We start from the raw sequence: 19552 nt of genomic DNA on the forward strand, positions 1-19552 counted from the left end.
AGGCAGAGCTGGTAATAAACCATCTCTGCCCTCTCAAAGGGGTGTTCAGCTACAACCGGTGCACAAGTAGTTAACATTGTCCATTTTAGCACTGAAGCTCAGCAAACAAGGAATATATAGGTGGATAAAAGCAACATAGATTTCCTAGACTTATTTTTGCACATCCTGTTCTCAAATTTCTATTATCTCAATACCGTTTGTTTTATTTATATATATATATATATATATATATATATATATATATATATATATATATATATATATATATATATATATATATATGAACATCGACAAAGCAAAGTCCAGCAATAACGTGAGCAATCCAGGATGCTGTTTAAAAAATTTTTTCTTTTTATTCATAAATCCATTAAAATGCAATGGTCCAAGCAGTTCAAAACAGCAATAACGCAGGAAAGTCGTGCAGATAGGACTACGCGTTTCAGCGGTAGAACCCGCCTTCTTCACGGTCCAGAATCACTTTTTTAACAGCATCCTGGATTGCTCACGTTATTGCTGGACTTTGCTTTGTCGTTGTTCACATTTGTATGGATGGACTCCTACATCCAGATCCGGGCACAACGGAGTTAACCAGGTCAGCTGAGGTTCCAGGTGGTTCACAGGAGTGAGCTGGTCTACATTGTTGGATATATATATATTAGTTTGTTTTTTTTCCTGTGAGTTGTATTTCTTGTGACCCTTTTGAATGTTATCCCTGTATTTGCAAACTGTTTTTTCCACTTTTGTTATGTATGCGGATGTGCATGATTGAGAAAAAGCCATCTTTTTGAATGAATAGGTAATTACGCAGCAAATATAAAATTACTCTGTCGCCTAATTGGGGGACACAGAACCTTGTGTTATGCTGCTGTCCACTAGGAGGCGACACTATGCATAATCTGAAAAAAGATTAACTTTGGCTCCTCCTCTGCAGTATACACCCCTGGACGGCGTCAGCCTTCTCCAGTTTTTGCTTAGTGTCGCAAGGAGGCACACCTTTTTTCTTCCGTTTTTTTCCTTTTTTCACGGAAATACAGATGAAGAAAAGTGGGTCTCCAGCGAGACTCCCGGCATGGCTCCCTCCTCGGTCCCCTATTAGGGGTACCCGGTTGAGGTTGAGGTGGTTTTTTTCCCCATGTCGCTCCCTCCCCAGTCCCTCGGGTCCTGGTTCGAGGTCGAGACCCCCCTCCTTCCCCAACACCCTTAAGGGGTCTGGGTTGAGGTCGAGGCGAGGATGAAGACCCCCTGACGGTGACAGACGCACCCTCCCTAATCCCCCGCAGGGGGTATTAGGTTGAGACGCCTCAGGTAGGGTCGGAGATCAGGCAGCATTCCGCAGCTTCCAGGGACCCCAGGCCGGCTGAGGGATCCTGTGGGGGCCGGGGGAGGGTGTGGACTGGATGGCACAGCAGAAACAGGGCTTTTGCTGCGTCCCTGTCTCTGCAGCAGCAGCGGCTCCATAGCCCTTCAGGGGCCCCCCATACAAAAACCGCTACCCCTGCTACCCCCACCGCTATCCAGTCGACCGTTCTGGGGGGGTCTGGTACAAATCCGCCCCCCCCCCCGGACTACCGCGCCGCTCTGGAGCCCTCCTGGGCATCAGGCTTCAAATTTAGACCGCGGCTTCGGCCTAGCTGAAGCCGCCGCCTTTTCCCCGCCCCCCGGCCCGCCCCCCGGATGACCAAAATGACAAACTGGAGTGTCATAGAAGGGGCGGATTGAGGCAGAAAGGGCGCGTTTTTACACAGCCCAGCGCGCCCTTTTCAGCTCTCCGCCCCCTCCTCCCTCTCCTCAGAGCCCCGGTGGCCATTTTTTCTGGATGAGATCCAGGAGAGAAGCATCACAGCGGTCTCCGGGGGGCACAGAACTTGGATCTGTCGGCGCTGGACCTAGGGGCACACCGGTGGGGTAAGCTCACAGCTGGGTTCTCATTACTCAGCTGTGAATCTATACTTCCTATAAGGCTTTCTATGGGTTCCCTCTGCGTAGCCACCCCTGTACGATCCCTTATAGCCAGCCTCTGTGCACTATGCCGGGCTCAAGGAAGAGAACCAGGCAGGAATGTTTCTATGCATTCTGCACAGCCTGCAAAGCCACGCTCCCTAGTGGCAGCACATATCCGCACTGCCGGGTCTGCATCCAGAACTCTGGGTCAGAACCCCAGGGAGTCCCTACTGACGCTTCAGTGTCACAGGCCACGCCGGAATGGGCAACTCAGATGTCTCAGTCTATGTCACAGTCCATAGACAACCTAACTGCTACATTGCTGCAAGCTCTGCAGAGTCGGACCCCGGCTATGGACGGTACACAGCAAACGGACAGCTTGTCTCAGGAACATGCTGCTTCTGACTCTCACAGACGTAAGCGGACTCACAGGTCTCGATCACCTGAGTCGCACTATAGCACAAGGTCGTTCCCCTCTAGGGAGAGACAGCGTCATTCCAGGTCTCCTGGGCAGTCCCCTGCCACAGACAGACAGTGCAATTTACCACAGGGATCCCCCACCACAGAAGACCCCCGCCCCAGGTCGCCCTCCAGGGATCACCTTAGTGAGGCACAGGATTCGGAGGGCATCTGTGACTCCGACTCAGATAATGAAACGGTCAGGTCCGTGGTACCTTCTCCCCCTAGCAATACAGCGCTAGTTGAGGACATAATTTCTTCTATTCATCGGGTGCTAAAAATTCCAGAGTCGCCCCCGGAATTCCCAAAACATAGGATTTGCTTCGAAAGTGTTCAAAAACCACCTAAGGTCTTCCCTAATCACGATGAGTTTGAGAAAATACTTACCAAACAGTTTGCGCAGCCTGACAAAAAATTCGCTAATCGCAAATATCTGGAAGCGAAGTACCCTTTCCCACAGGAAGACACCAAACAATGGGCAGATCCACCTGAAGTGGACCCTCCGGTTTCTAGGCTAGCAGCGCAGACTTTACTCTCTCTGCCGGATAGCTCAACCCTCAGGGACGCAGCAGACCGGCAAGTAGAACGCATGGCTCGTTCTATTTTCGAAGCGGCAGGCGCCTCTCTGGGCCCTGCGTTTGCTTCAGTTTGGGCAGCCAAGGCCATCCTAGCTTGGGCCAAAAGACTACAGGAGGGTCTTCAGGCTTCAAATCCTGAACTCTCGGACCAAGCGGTCCAGATGGCAGTGGTAGCAGACTACATGATTCATGCAGCCCTGGATTCCGCCAGAGGTGTAGCGGGAATAGCATCAAACGCCATCACGATCCGACGCATCCTCTGGCTGCGAGAATGGAAAGCGGATGCGGCCTCAAAGAAGTCCCTCACGCGACTTCCGTATTCTACTGGTAGACTTTTCGGCGAAAAGTTGGACACCATGATAGCCAATGCCACCGGGGATAAGAGTACCTCTCTCCCTCAACTAAAACCGAAACGCACGTTCAAACGAAGAAACCAGACGCGATTCCGATCCTTTCGGAATTCCTTGGGCTGGTCCGTTTCGCGCCCAGTGCAAAACCGCAACCGTTCTCCACGCAGAGACAACCCACGGACGCAGCAGCGACCGGACAGGGCTTGGCAGTCGAAAGCAGGCCAAGCGAAACCCAAGGGAGGAAAACCTCAGAACTTCACTTCATCATGACTCGAGACCTCCGGAAGACACCCCACCAGTAGGCGGCCGACTTTTACTCTTTCAGCAAGTCTGGCTGCCTATTACAGAAGACAGGTGGGTCAGGGAAATAGTGTCTTCCGGATACAAGATAGAGTTCACTTCCGTTCCACCGAACCGGTTCTTCCTTTCTGTTCCTCCAACACCACCAGAAAAGGCTCGTGTCTTCCACCAAGCGGTTTCCTCTCTCCTTCAATCAGGAGTTGTGGTGCCGGTTCCCGCGAACGAGAGATTCCGAGGATTCTACTCAAATTTGTTTGTAGTCCCCAAGAAAGGAGGCGGCGTCCGACCCATACTGGACCTAAAACAGCTCAACAATTACGTACGGGTCCGTCATTTCCGCATGGAGTCCCTCCGGTCCATCGTTGCATCCATGGAGCAGGGAGAATTCCTCGCCTCCATAGACATACAGGATGCGTATCTCCACATACCAATTGCTCCCGCCCACCAAAGGTTTCTCAGGTTCGCGGTCAACCAAAACCACTACCAGTTTGTCGCCCTTCCGTTCGGACTCGCCACGGCTCCAAGAACGTTCACCAAAGTCATGGCGGCCACCATGGACGTCATGCACTCAAGAGGCATTCTAGTCGTCCCGTACCTGGACGACCTCCTCGTCCAGTCTCCCACTTTCAAAGACTGCGAGGTCAGTGTCTCAATCACTCTAGACACTCTGAGTCGCCTGGGATGGCTAGTCAACCTACAGAAATCGTCGACCATCCCAACTCGGACTCTAACATTCCTGGGAATGGTATTCGACACCACCAGGGGCCTGGTGCTCCTTCCCAAGGACAAGACACTGGCCATCCGTCTGGGAGTTCGCACACTCCTTCGCAGTCCTCCTCGATCTCTCCGGTTTGCCATGAGAATCCTCGGCAGGATGGCAGCAGCAATAGAGGCAGTGCCATTTGCCCAGTTTCACCTCAGGGTCCTTCAGCTAGCCATACTCAGATCTTGGGACAGGAACCCCTTCTCCCTCGACAGGGAGTTCAGGTTGACGTCATCGACCAGGAGGTCCCTGCACTGGTGGCTCAAACCAACCTCGCTTACACGAGGGAAGCCATTCCTCTCAGGACAATGGAAGATCCTGACTACCGATGCAAGCCTGACAGGCTGGGGGGCGGTACACCTACATCACAGGGCACAGGGCAAGTGGTCACCGAGGGAAGTGACATTGCCCATCAATGTTCTGGAAATCAGGGCCATTCTCTTGGCACTGAGAGCCTTTCATCACTTGCTTGCAGCCTCGCACATACGGATACAGTCGGACAATGCCACGGCTGTGGCATACGTGAATCACCAAGGCGGGACCCGCAGCGCCCAGGCAATGAGAGAAGTGGCTCATATCCTCCGCTGGGCGGAAGACACAAGGTCGGTTCTTTCTGCGGTACACATTCCGGGTGTAGAAAACTGGGAAGCCGACTTCCTCAGCAGGCAAGGAATGGACTCGGGGGAGTGGTCTCTCCATCCCGAGATTTTTTACCAGATCTGTCAACGATGGGGAACCCCGGATGTGGACCTAATGGCATCCCATCTCAATGCCAAGGTTCCCAATTTCATGGCCAGGACACACGACCCGCGGTCGCTCGGAGCGGATGCCCTGGTCCAGGACTGGTCCCAGTTCCGACTCCTGTACATTTTTCCACCCCTCCCCCTAATAGCCAGGGTCGTGAGGAAGGTCAAGCAAGAGGGAGTTCCGACCATCCTCATCGCGCCAGACTGGCCCAGACGTACTTGGTACGCCGACATCGTCCAACTTACGGCAGACGCCCCCTGGCGTCTACCCGACCGCCACGACCTTCTGTCTCAAGGTCCGTTCTTCCACCAGAATTCAGGGGCCCTCAATTTGACGGCATGGCCCTTGAAACCTGGATTCTAACCCAGGCAGGTTTTTCACCGGCAGTCATTGCAACTATGATCAGGGCAAGGAAGCCTGCCTCTGCCAAGCTCTATTATCGTACCTGGAGAGCCTTCTTTTCTTGGTGCGAATCTCATGGACAAGTCCCACTCCCTTATTACCTCCCGAAGGTACTAGGTTTTCTTCAATCGGGCCTAGATGCCAAGCTATCCTTAAGTTCGCTTAAGAGTCAGGTGTCGGCGCTTTCAGTCCTTTTTCAAAAGCGCATTGCTATTAAACCGCAAGTAAGGACTTTCATCCAGGGAGTTTCCCGATTGGTTCCTCCCTACAAACGTCCGATGGATACGTGGGACCTCAATCTGGTCCTGACAGCATTGCAAGCTCCACCCTTCGAACCTCTTAGAGAAGTTCCACTCTCCATTCTGTCTCAGAAAGTGGTTTTTCTAGTGGCTATCGCCTCGTTACGCAGAGTGTCGGAATTGTCAGCACTTTCCTGCAGACGACCTTTCCTAGCCTTTCACCAGGACAAGGTGGTTCTCCGCACGGTACCATCCTTCCTTCCGAAGGTTGTGTCCAACTTTCACCTTAACGAAGAGATTTCACTGCCTTCCCTTTGCCCGGTTCCGGTACATAGAGTGGAGAAGGCTCTGCATACGCTTGACCTAGTCAGGGCATTGCGGATTTACGTGTCCAGGACTGCACCTTTCCGTAAATCCGATTCCCTCTTCATTCTTACGGAAGGTAGTCGCAAGGGGTTGCCGGCTTCCAAGGCTACCCTTGCCAGGTGGATCAAGTCCACCATACATGAGGCCTACCGACTTAACAGTTCCCCTCTTCCGGCCGGTATCACGGCACACTCTACACGGGCAGTAGGGGCCTCCTGGGCCATTCGGCATCAGGCTTCGGCACAACAAGTGTGCAAGGCGGCCACTTGGACTAGCCTACACACGTTTACGAAACACTACAGTGTTCATACCCAGTCCTCAGCGGATGCGAGCCTGGGTAGACTGGTTCTGCAGGCGGCAGTACCCCAAGTCTAGGGGACTGTCGGCACAATATTCGTCCACTGCTTCCCACCCAGGGACTGCTTTGGGACGTCCCAAGGTTCTGTGTCCCCCAATTAGGCGACAGAGTAAAGGAGATTTTTGTGTACTCACCGTAAAATCTCTTTCTCTTAGCCTTTAATTGGGGGACACAGCTCCCACCCTGTTGCCCTTACGGGCCGTTGTTTCCTGTTGAGTTCTCATATTGTTCTTGAGCTCGTACATAGTAGCCTTCTTACAGGCATGGTTATGTTATTTGGTTACGTTCCTCCTTATGCTTTGGCACAAAACTGGAGAAGGCTGACGCCGTCCAGGGGTGTATACTGCAGAGGAGGAGCCAAAGTTAATCTTTTTTCAGATTATGCATAGTGTCGCCTCCTAGTGGACAGCAGCATAACACAAGGTTCTGTGTCCCCCAATTAAAGGCTAAGAGAAAGAGATTTTACGGTGAGTACACAAAAATCTCCTTTTCCCTATAACACATCGTTATCAAATAAATAGAAGTTTTTTTTACCTCTGTAAGTCGATCCAATCTTTGCTCAGCAAGAACTGACCTATAAATATATATGTTGATTTCCAAACAAGCTATATTTCAGTCTAATGTTTACGTGTAACCTGAGAGTAACCTCTAATGTCATTATGAACTTCCACTATTCAGGTTTGGAATAGAATTACCCGATCATTCGGCGTGTCACAGAAATAAATGTAAGGACACAAAGCAATGAGCGCAGCTCTAACCAATTTATTTAGAAGAAGTCGTGGTTACTCATTCCATAGTGATAAATTGTAAATTTACCATTGGTCAATCTCAGGTGAACTGCAAATTGTTTACTACAGAAATGCAGAAGTGCAGTTTTCTACTTTGGCTCTGCTATCAAAATCTCTTCTTTGATTTCAGATACAAAACTGGACCAAAGTGGGTCTCTAGCCATCCCCAAGCAAAATATAAGGGGCATGTCCAGAGCGCTGTGTCCAGCTATCGCCCCATATCTTTGCTCCCATTTGCTTACAAACTCCTTGAGCAGCACATCCACTCTGAACTTTCCTCTCACCTTGCATCTAGCTGGCTCTTCGACAACCTGCAATCTGGCTTCAGTCCCCATCACTCCACTGAGACTGCCCTGACCAAACTTACGAACGACTTACTTACAGCCAAAGCTAACAGAAAATTTTCTATACTCCTCCATCTAGACCTGTCCTATGCCTTTGACACAGTTGACCACTGCCTCCTACTACAGATCCTCTCTTCCTTTGGTGTCAAAGATCTTGCCCTGTCCTGGATCTCCTCATACCTTACCAACCGCACATTTAGCGTTTCCTACTCCTATACTACCTCTTCATCTCACCCCCTCTCTGTTGGTGTCCCTCAAGGCTCTGTCCTAGGACTCCTTCTCTTCTCAATCTATACCCTTGGCCTGGGACAACTCATAAAGTCCTATGGCTTCCAGTACCATCTATATGCTGATGACACGCAGATCTACCTCTCTGGCCCAGATGTCACCTCTCTGCTCTACAGAATCCCAGAGTGTCTTATCAGCCATATCTTCCTTCTTCTCCTCTCGCTTCCTCAAACTCAGTGTGGGCAAATCTGAACTAATTATCTTTCCTCTATCTTGCATACCTTCTCAACCTGATCTATCTATCACAATAAATGAATCCACACTTTCCCCTGTCCCAGTAATCTGCTGCCTCGGAGTAACCCTTGACTCTGCCCTGTGCCCGCACATCCAAGCTCTCGCCACCTCCTGCCGCCTCCAGCTCAAAAATATTTCCCTAATCCGTCCTTTCTCAACCCTCACTCTACCAAAATGCTTGTGCATGTCCTAATCATCTCCCGCCTCGACTACTGTAACATCCTCCTCTGTGGCCTACCTTCTAACACTCTTGCGCCCCTCCAGTCCGTCTTTAACTCTGCTGCCCGACTAATTAATCTCTCTCCTCGCTACACTCCTGCTTCCCCTCTTTGCAAATCCCTTCACTGGCTCCCAATTTCCCAGCATATCCAGTTTCAACTACTAACACTGACCTATAAAGCCATCCATAACCTTTCTCCTCTGTGTATTTCCGAACTAATCTCTCAATATCTTCCCTCACGTAATCTCCGGTCCTCCCAAGACCTCCTTCTCTCCTCCATGCTTATTCGCTCCTCACCCAATCACCTCCAAGATTTCTTCCGAATATCCCCCATCCTCTGGAATTCTGTGCCCCAACACGTCCGGTTATCCACCACATTTGGATCCTTCAAACGGAACCTGAAAACCCACCTCTTCAAAAAAGCTTACAACCTGTAATGACCACACAGCCACCTCAGCTCCATCGGAGCTACTGCAGCCCCCGACCTACGGTCTCCTTCCCCACCATCCTGTAGAATGTAAGCCTGCAAGGGCAGGGTCCTCTCCTCCCTGTACCAGTCTGTCATTGTTAGTTTGTTTACTGTAAGTGATATCTGTATTTTGATGTAACCCCTTCTAATGTACAGCACCATGGAATTAATGGTGCAATATAAATGTATTTTATTTTTTCTGCCCCTACATCAATTTGCTCTTAGATTACATAGCAAAAACCTTATTGAGATGCTTGCTGCAGGTTCTAGCAGTTTTCTGAATGTTGAGTGCTGTCAGCTTTCTGCCTATTACAACTAATCATCTCCTGATGGTAAAATACTGATTTATTAAAATTACAGCAATCGGCTCAGTAAGTGACACATCAATTGAATTAGGCTTTCAGCCCCTACATCATGCTGCTGTCAGATTAAATTGCTAAAACCTGCTGACAGATTCCCTTTAATCACTTATTTGGTCCTAAATAATATAATACTGCCATACAGTACACATACAACACCAGCCTGTTAAAGAAGCCCTCCACTTTTTATCTTTTAGCCCCTTTCCAATGTTATATGCACAGTGCAGGTATGATTTTTTCCGATCGCCTTTTTGACGGCACCGGTCCTGACCTCTTCTGAGAAACATGACTGCAGTCCTCACCTCCTGGCTCTTACAGCGTGTTCTGGGTCAACCTGAAGACACTTTTTTTTAATGTAAGTCGATAGGATTCATTTTGAAGTTTACATTAAGAAAGCGATTTCCGGTCCACACACGACGCGATGTGATTCGGTTACTCACATTGCTGATCACGTGGTGCCGGATCGCACTGAAACGGGTAGAAGTCTGGGTTTGTCGGTGAGTGCACTCTGAACACAGCAACTATTTGTAAAGGGGCTAGAAGTTTAAAATTTCATTGGATGTCAATTTAGCTTTTGCTACAATTGTAGTTTCAAAATAATTGCGCGGTGTATTTATTTTGAAGGGCTCCCTTAAAACCGGATGATCAGAGTGTCCTCCTGTTGGGACCGCCAGCAAGCTGCAAGTAAACCTGACAGCAGATGTTGGCTTTCCCAGCAGCATCACCATAGTGTGATTTATAGAATTAGATGATGATTTTTGGAACAATATGTTTCCTTTGTAGAAAGATTAGGGGGCTAGACTCATCATTTTGCGTTTTTTTTTGTTGTTTTTTTTTTTTTTTTTTAAAGTAATGTTTCTTTTTTTTTTTGTCTTGTGAGATTCTTTGCTCTTTTTGTCTTGTGAGATTCTTTGCTCTTTTTTTTTTTTTCTTCACGATAACCTCTTCAAAAAGGCTTATGTCTTTCTTGAATCAAAAATCATCTTTTTTTGTCTAAATGTGTTTTTGTGACTTTTCAGGCTATGTGCACACGGTGTTGAAACTGCTGAGGAATTTTCCCTGCAGTTTTTTCTAAATCCGCAGGTAAAATGATCTGCGTTTTACATGCGGATTTATTGCGGATTAACTGCAGTTTTTGTGCCGTTTTCCACCTGCGGATTTCTAGACTGGAGCAGGTGGAAAACTGCAGCAAATCCGCACAAAAGTGGTGACATGCTGCAGTTTTCAATCCACAGCAAATCTGCGCGGAAAAATTCGCAGCATGTGCACAGCGGATTTTGATTTACATTGCCTTTAATGCTACTGTACATCACATGCAGTTCTGCTGCAGATCTGCAGTGCCAAATCCGCTGCGGATTCGCAGTAGAATCCGCACCGTGTGCACATAGCCTTAGCACAAGAAGACGTATGTTTCTCAAATTTTGCAACAATTGCACAATTTCTGATCTAAAATGGCATATAAAAATAAAAAAGTCAAATACATCTAAAATACATTTTAAAAAATGTGTAAATCATAAGAATCTGGTGTAATATCCCAAAGACTGATCCCCAAAAAATAGGTGCAAACTCAATAATGAATCTCGTATTTTTCGGTCAGGAATTTACAATGTTTTTCTCTCCCTTAGTAATGATGCTGCACAGTCTGATGATGAAGAAAAGCTTCAGGCTCATCAGACAGATACCGATGGAGGGAAACTAAAGCAGAAAACGTAATTACATATATATTTTTTTTCTTGTCTGGTTTACGCTGCGTATTCTCACTGTATTTTATGGCTACCATTGTACGGGCAGAATCAGCACAAAGTATATGTCATGTCTACTGGTGATACAAGGGATAAAACCGCACTGTAAGTTCCTCTACAGGTAGGTGCAAACTCCAGGAGGGAAGAGTCGGGATGGAAGCAGCAGTCCAGAAGATCAATGCAAACAGTGGTTTATTCACCCAAATCTCTTACAGAGACCTGTCATTGACCCTCTCTAACACGGTATATCACAAAAGTGAGTACACTCCTCACAGTTTTGTAAATATTTTAGTATATCTTTTCATGGGACAATGCCAAAGATCTGATACTTGGATACAGTGTAAAGTAGTCAGTGTACAGCTTGTATAACAGTGTACGTTTGGTTTTCCAACTAAATAGCTCAACACACAGCCATTAATATCTAAATCACTGGCAACAAAAGTGAAAATGGCCAAATTGGGCCCAAAGTGTGAATATTTTGTGTGGCCATCATTATTTTCAAGCACTGCCTTAAAGAGAACCTGTCACCAGGAATAACGCTGTTATGTTTTCTGGTGCCTGCGCGCAGCCGAATGCAGCGGGGAGAAAATGATCTTTATTCCTCCGCCCCCCAGCATTAGGTATTCAGTCATAGGGATGGGGGAGTCACTGGCTTAGTCACTGCTCTAAGTAAACAGAGCTGCTGCTGTAACCGCATCCCCGACCCTGACTGACACTGGCTCTACATTACGGCCGGCTGTCAGTCAGGGCCGGGTTACAGTGGCCGCTGTGTATACTTGGAGCGGTGACTATGACTGAATGCTGGTGGGGAAAACAAAGAATTTCTCCTTCGCCTCATTGGGGGACACGGGTACTGTGGGGACACAGGTACTGTGGGTGTATGCTACTGCCACCTCTAGGCTGACACTAAGTGGGAAAAAAAGAGGTTAGCTCCTCCTCCGCCGTATACACCCTCGCCCCGATTGCGGGCGGAAATCAGTTTTTGCTTCGTGTCCGTTGGAGGGATTCGTCTGTTTTTTTTCTCCAGACTCTTTTTTATTTATTTATTTTTTTTTCACACAAAGATGAGACAGGGGCAACGGACCCTATTGAAAGGGGCCGATCTCCCCAAACCAACAACGGGCGAGCACGTACGAGTGTCGCCTCCACGTATCCTCTCCCGCGATGTGGGACACAATGCCAGACTTAGCCCTCACCACCCCTAGGTATTGAAACCATGGGCTGTACAGAGGCACAAGCATAGTCCATGCGGCCCCCACTTCTCCACCAATGCTAGACTGCGGTGCTGCAAGGCGGCGGACGGTCCCTCTCCTCACCCCTGGAGGGAAAGACTGAGCTAGGGTGCCTGCACCGTCCTATATGTGGCACCCCTCCCATCTACCTAAGCTGGGAAGCTGAAGAATCATCACGGAGGAGGATGGCCTGGGAGGGCTCCTGCGGCGACATCCACAGGGCTGGAGCCCTTAGCCTGCTCAGCGGAGGTCGGTGCAGCAGCAGCCAAAGAGACTGCCCCCCCCCCCCGTGTAGCCCCCGGCCTGTGATGCCGTGGGAGGTGGGTCCGCCCCCCCCCCCCCCTTTCCCCGTCGCGGGCCCCTGGAGCTATCCTTCTGCCAACTGCCCGCCCCGCAGCTGTGGCGCGCGCTTCCTTGAAGCTGGAGCAACGCCCGGCACGTCCAGGACACGTGGGGGCACAGGACTGGGGCAAGTGCTGCCCGAGAGGCCACGCTACGGGAAAAAGAAGGTGCTCCCTCCCCCCCCCCCCCCAGCGGTCTGCAGTGCGGATGCCTGACAGATACAGCATGTCCGAAAAAGCGAAGACGCACACGTTTCTATACGCTGCATGCATCTCTTGTCGGGCCGCTTTTCCACAGGCACAGAGCAAGCGATTATGCAAAGCCTGCGATTCCGAACACCCCCATGAGCCCTCCCCTGCAACCGGGACCAGTGTACCAAGTCCCCTGGAGTGGGCCCTAGCACTGTCACAGTCCATGGCGTCGCTTACGAGGGCAATCGAGTCCCTTCGTGCCCCAAATAGGGGCAGGGACAGTGGCTCGCCTGTCTTAGAGGGGTCCTCCACCTCACAAGAGCCTCCGGCCTACAGGGGCCGCTCTCACTCCAGGCACACCCGGGGGAAACGAACCCACACTGTCGCCCAGTCCATCCGGTGCCTTGGCATCTGTGAGTTCCGCTTCTCGCTCCCCGTCACCAGTGGTCGATAGCGAGCAGACCTCAGATTTCAACTCAGACGAACCCCTTGACCTGGATTCTCCGGGGTCTTGTGAAATAGTGGACAGCCTCATCGAAGCCGTCAGCCAGACCTTGGGGATTGAGGATGAATCCACCTCGGCTTCAGGCCATAAGGTGGCATTTAAGCGGCCGCATAGAGTATTTTGCACTCACCCAGAGTTTGAGGACATAGTGCAACGACACAGGGAACAGCCGGACAGACGCTTCTCGGGTCAGAAGGCGCTCGAAGCGAGGTATCCATTTGCTCCGGACTTTTGTAAAAAGTGGACGGAATCCCCAACGGTGGATCCACCTGTGTCACGCTTAGCCTCTAAAACCCTGTTATCCATACCTAGTGGTTCTTCTATTAAGGATCCCACGGATCGTCTCATTGAGAGCTTGGCTCGCTCAGTATTTGAGGCATCAGGGTCAGCACTCTCTCCCTCGTTTGTGGCAACATGGGTGGCCCAGGCCATGATTTCTTGGTCAGAATCATTAAACAAAGCCTTGCAGGATAGGGACCTACCTGCAAAGGTATCAGAGAGATCGCGAGTCAGATCGCTATGGCTGGGGACTACTTAATCAATGCATCTTTGGATGCGGCCAATTGCGCGGCACTTGCTGCCGCTAACGCAATTTCCATTAGGAGAGCTCTATGGTTAAGGACATGGTGGGCCGATTCCACCTCCAAGAAGTCCTTGACTTCTCTACCTTATCAGTGCGGCCGTCTATTCGGAGAGAAGTTATTCAGCTCATCTCTGACTCCACAGGAGGGATGAGCGGTTTTCTCCCTCAACAAAAGATCAAACCGCCTTTTCGCCACCAGTTTCAGGCACGTTTTCGGGCCTTTCGCAACCCTGGGTGGACCACAGCGGCCAATTCCGCCGCTTCAGGTCGCCCCAACCAGGATAGAGAGCAGCAGGTCTCATATAGAGCCAACCCGTTGGGGAGAATGTGTACTCATCAGCCCAGGTCGAGGGGATCCAGGTCCCAAAGATCGTCAGCAAAATGACTCGAGGCATTTGCCAGGCGACACCAGCAAGGTAGGCGGCCGGCTACTCTGGTTTCGCCATGTCTGGCTCAACATCGCACACGGCACATGGGTAAAAGAGCTGGTGTCCTCAGGTTACAAGGTAGAATTTGTCAGATACCCCCCAAGACGGTTTTTTCATTACCGTCTTCCCAGGGTGGATACCCGGGCTTTACTAGGAGCCATCGAATCGCTCCAGTGCAACGGAGTCATTATTCCCATGCCGGAACACGAAAGAGCTCATGGCTTCTATTCCAACCTATTCGCGGTTCCCAAAAAGGACGGGACTGTCAGACCTGTTTTGGACCTGAAGCTCCTGAACAAATTCATCAGAGTCAGACATTTCCGGATGGAGTCGCTCCGTTAAGTCATATCGGCCATGGTGTAGGGAGAATACTTGGCCTCTATCAATATCCAGGACGCCTATCTACATATTCCCATTTTCCCTCCACATCAAAAGTTTCTACGCTTCGCCATCAACGGGCTACATTTTCAGTTTGCAGCGCTACCCTTCGGGCTAGCCACAGCCCCCAGAGTGTTCACAAAGGTCATGGCAGTCGTCATGGCCATCCTGCACTCTCGGGGCATAGTCATCTTGCCTTACTTGGAAGACCTCATGAGGAGAACATAATTTTACCTCTATATAACTCACTAGTGCGACCACACTTAGAATACTGTGTACAATTCTGGTCTCCAGGGTATAAGAAAGACATAGCTGAACTGGAGCCGGGTGCAGAGAAGAGCGACCAAGGTTATTAGGGAACTAGGGAGTCTACAATACCAAGACCGGTTATTACACTTGGGATTATTTAGTTTGGAGAATCGAAGGCTTAGGGGTGATCTTATTACAATGTATAAATATATGCGGGGACAGTACAAAGACCTTTCTAATGATCTTTTTACTCTAAGACCTGTGACGGGGACAAGGGGGGCATCCTCTACGTCTGGAGGAAAGAAAGTTTAAGCATACTCACAGACGCGGATTCTTTACTGTAAGAGCAGTGAGACTATGGAACTCTCTGCCATATGATGTTCTAATGAGTGATTCCCTACTAAAATTTAAGAAGGGCCTGGATGCCTTTCTTGAAAAGTATAATATACAGGGTATATACACTAGTTTCCTTAATATTGCGTTGATCCAGGGAGCTAGTTTGATTGCCGTATGTGGAGTCGGGAAGGAATTTTTTTCCCCAATGTGAAGCCTACTGTTTGCCACATGGGTTTTTTTTGCCTTCCTCTGGATCAACATGTTAGGGCAGGTTAGGACAGGATATGGGTTGAACTAGATGGACTTAAAGTCTCCCTTCAACCTTAATAACTATGTTACCTCTTGGTCAAGGGCCCTTAAATGCGGGCATGTCAGCATCATGCTAGATACTCTTGCCCGCTTAGGGTGGTTGGTCAATGCAAAGAAGTCATTCCTTGTGCCAGCTCAGAGAATTTCCTTTTTAGGGATGACCTTCGACACTTGCCGAGGGTTGGTAATTCTCCCTCGAGACAAGGCTCTAGCTCTCCGGCAGGGAGTCCGGACACTTCTCCAAACAGTCCCTCATACCATCCGTTTCGGGATGAGGATTCTAGGGAAAATGGTGGCAGCAATGGAAGCGATACCGTTCGCCCATTCCATCTTCGCCCTCTTGTCAGCCTGGAACAAGAACCCTTTTACGCTCGATCACCGGTGCCGGTTGTCCTCTCAAGTCAGGCAGTCGCTCGGGTGGTGGATAACCAGTTCCTCTCTGCATCAGGGGAAACCCTTCCCACCAGACCATTGGTTGGTGGTGGCAACCGACGCTAGCCTCCTCGGTTTTTCGCCACCACACGACCCAAGGACGGTGGTCCCCGCAGGAGGCACGCCTCCCGATCAACTTGTTGGAGATACGAGCAATCCGGCTGGCTCTGCAAAAGTTTCATCACCTTCTAGCAGGCCACCCCGTCCGGATTCAATCGGACAACGCCACAGCGGTGGCTTACATAAATCATCAAGGGGGCACCCGCAGCAGAGCAACCATGCGTGAGGTAGGGCACGTTCTTCATTGGGCTTAGAGGAACCACTCGGTGATATCGGCAGTCCACATCCCGGGCGTGGAGAACTGGGCGGCAGACTTCCTCGGCCGGCAGGGTCTTTTGCGTCCGGGGAGTGGGCATTATACCCCGAGGTCTTCCAGCAGATTTGCCAACGGTGGGGGACACTGGATGTGGACCTGATGGCTTCCAGGGTGAACTCCAAGGTGCCCACGTATGTCGCTCGGTCCAGGGACCCGCAGGCAATTGCTGTGGATGCGTTGGTTCTGCCATGGAACCAGTTTCGCCTCCCATATCTATTTCCCCCGCTGCCACTACTTCCGAGAGTCATCAAAAAGATCAAAACAGAAGGGGGTTCCGGCGATTCTGCTGGCCCCAGACTTGCCCCGTCGAGTGTGGTACGCAGATCTAGTGCATCTGCTTGCCGACGTTCCTTGGCGACTACCAGAGCGCCCAGATCTACTGTCCCAGGGCCCGATCTTCCACCCGAGCTCAGGGGCCCTGTGTTTGACGGCATGGCCGTTGAATCTTGGATTCTAACCCAGGTGGGGTTTGGGCGCGAGGTGGTCTCTACAATGGTTAGCGCCCGGAAGCCTGCCTCAGCACGTATTTACCATCACGCCTGGAAGGCTTTCTTTTCTTGGTGTCGAGGCCGCGGTGTTCTCCACTGAGATTCTCTATCCCCAACATCTTGGCCTTTCTCCAGTCTGGCCTAGACTCGGGGTTAGCCCCAAGCTCCCTTAGGAGAGAAATATCGGCTTTATCCGTTTTGTTCCAGCGCAGAATTGCTACCAATTTTCAGGTTAAGACTTTCATCCAGGGAGTCTCCCATTTGGTACCTCCCTATAGGGCGCCCCTGGACGCCTGGGACCTTAACCTGGTCCTAAGCGTTTTGCAGGAAGCCCCATTCGAACTGCTACAAGATGTCTCTTTGTTGTTCCTTTCCTGGAAAGTGGTGTTCCTGGTGGCCATAACTTCTATCAGGCGGGTCTTGGAGCTGGCGGCCCTATCCTGCCGAGCCCCATTTCTCACTTTCCATAAGGATAAGGTGGTGCTCAGACCAGCCCCTCCCTTTCTGCCGAAGGTCGTTTCCTCATTTCACATGAATGAGGATGTTGTCTTGCCCTCTTTTTGTCCAGCACCGTGTGGAAAAGGCTCTTCACACGTTAGACCTGGTAAGAGCCCTCCGGAGGTACGTGTCACGGACGGCACCCTTTAGTCAGACAGACACGCTGTTCGTGCTCCCCGAAGGGCGCAGGAAGGGGCTCGCTGCCTCAAAATCGACCATAGCCAGATGGATTCGTTTGACTATTCAGGAGTCCTACCGCATCAGAGGCGCGCCGATTCCAGCAGGGATCAGAGCACACTCTACTCGGGCAGTGGGCGCTTTGGCACCAGGCTTCGACGGAACAGGTTTGCAAGGCAGCGACCTGTTCCAGCCTGCACACATTTACCAAACATTATAATATCCATACTCAGGTCTCAGTGGATGTGAGCCTGGGTAGAAGGATTCTCCAAGCAGCGGTGACGCACATTTAGACAGGAGGTGCATGTAGCTTGGATCGGTGAGTCAACTCCCACCCAGGGACTGCTTTAGGACATCCCACAGTACCTGTGTCCTCCAATGAGGTGAAGGAGAAACATGGATTTTTGTGATGCACTCACCGTAAAATCCTTTTCTCTGAGACGCTCACTGGGGGACACTGTTAGCCAAGTTGGCTCTTGTTTGTTTAATTAATATGCATTTTTCGTTTGATATTAGGGTGGTTTTTTTCTGGACATGTTGTTAACTGTATTAAGTCTGATTTTGTTATTCTACTGCTTTTGCACTAAACTGATTTCCGCCCGCTATCGGGGCGAGGGTGTATGCGGCGGAGGAGGAGCTAACCTCTTTTTTTCACTTAGTGTCAGCCTCCAGGCGGCAGTAGCATACACCCACAGTACCTGTCCCCCCCAATGAGCATCTCAGAGAAAAGGATTTTACGGTGAGTTTCACAAAAATCCATGTCCCAAAACCCCCCCCCGCTGCATCTGGCTGCGTGCAGGAGCTGGGCAGCATAATAACGCTGTTAACCTGCAAATGAACTTCATATCTGCATTATTCCTGGTGACAGGTTCCCTTTAACTCTCTTAGGTATGGAGGTTGCTAGAGCTTCACAAGTTGCCACTGGAATCCTCTTCCACTCCTCCGTGACTTCATGGAGCTGGTGGATGTTAGTGACTTTGCGCTTCTCCACCTTCTGTTTTCTGTTGTCCCGCAGATGCTCAATAGGGTTTATGTCTGGAAACATGCTTGGCCAGTCCAGCACCTTTACACCCAGTTACTGTAGCAAGGCAGTCGTGATCTTAGAGGTGTGTTTGAGGTTATCATCATGTTGAAATATTGCCCTGCAGGCCAATTTTTGGAAAGGTGAGGATCATGCTCTGCCTCTGTCACAGTACATGTTGGCATTCATGGTTCCCTCAATTAACTGTAGCTCCCCACAGCCGGCAGCACTCATGCAGCCCCAAACCATGACACTCCCACCACCATGCTTGACTGTAGACTCCTCACCTGGTTGGCACCACACATGACTGACACAATCTGAACCAAATAAGTTTATCTTGGTCTCATCAGACCACAGGCCAGTGTTCCAGCTGTCCAAGTCCTTATTTTGCTTGTCTTCAGCAAACGATTTGCAGGCTTTCTTGTGTGTCCTCTTTAGGAGAAGCTTCCTTCTGGGATGACAGCCATTCAGACCAATTTGATGCAGTGCGTGGCGTATGGTCTGAGCACTCAAACTGACCCCCCCCCCGTGACATCTGCAGCAATGATGGCAGCGCCAATACGTCTGTTTTGAAAAGACAACAATGGATATGCCGCTGAGCACGTGCACACCACTTCTTAAGTCAACCGTGACGAGGCCAGTTCTGAATGGAACCAGTCTTGTTAAACTACTGTATGGTCTTGGCCCTGGTGCAGCAGCTCAGTTTCATGGTGTCGGCAAACATCTAATAGCCGAGGCTGTTTTTTATGTAGAGCAGCAATTCTTTTTTTTTTTTCCCCCAGAGACTATTTTGCCATGAGGCGCCATGTTGAAATTCCAGTGACCAGTATGAGCGAGTGTGAGAGCAATAACACCAAATGTAACACCTGCTCCTCATACACACCTAAAACCTCCTAATACCAATGAGTCACATGACATAGGGGAGGGAAAATGGCTACTTGGGCACAATTTGGCCATTTTCACTTAGGGGCATACTCACTTTTGTTGCCAGTGGTTTAGACATTAATGGCTGTGTGAGGAGTTACTTAGCACAGCAATTACACAAGCTGCACACTGACTA

At 50.1% G+C, this 19552-nt stretch overlaps 1 protein-coding gene across 1 annotated transcript in view; it reads left to right on the forward strand.

Annotated features, from left to right (window-relative positions):
* The window catches only part of WDR44 (WD repeat domain 44), a 121909-nt gene that overhangs the window by 63749 nt on the left and 38608 nt on the right, over positions 1-19552 (forward strand). The window contains exon 8 of the mRNA XM_073543479.1: positions 10831-10914. Within this exon, the coding sequence (XP_073399580.1) occupies positions 10831-10914 (84 nt within the window). The remainder of the gene's footprint in view (positions 1-10830; positions 10915-19552) is intronic.

This window comes from Dendrobates tinctorius, unplaced genomic scaffold, assembly GCF_039654945.1.
Source record: "Dendrobates tinctorius isolate UK_male_01 unplaced genomic scaffold, ASM3965494v1 ptg000133l, whole genome shotgun sequence".
Taxonomy (NCBI): domain Eukaryota; kingdom Metazoa; phylum Chordata; class Amphibia; order Anura; family Dendrobatidae; genus Dendrobates; species Dendrobates tinctorius.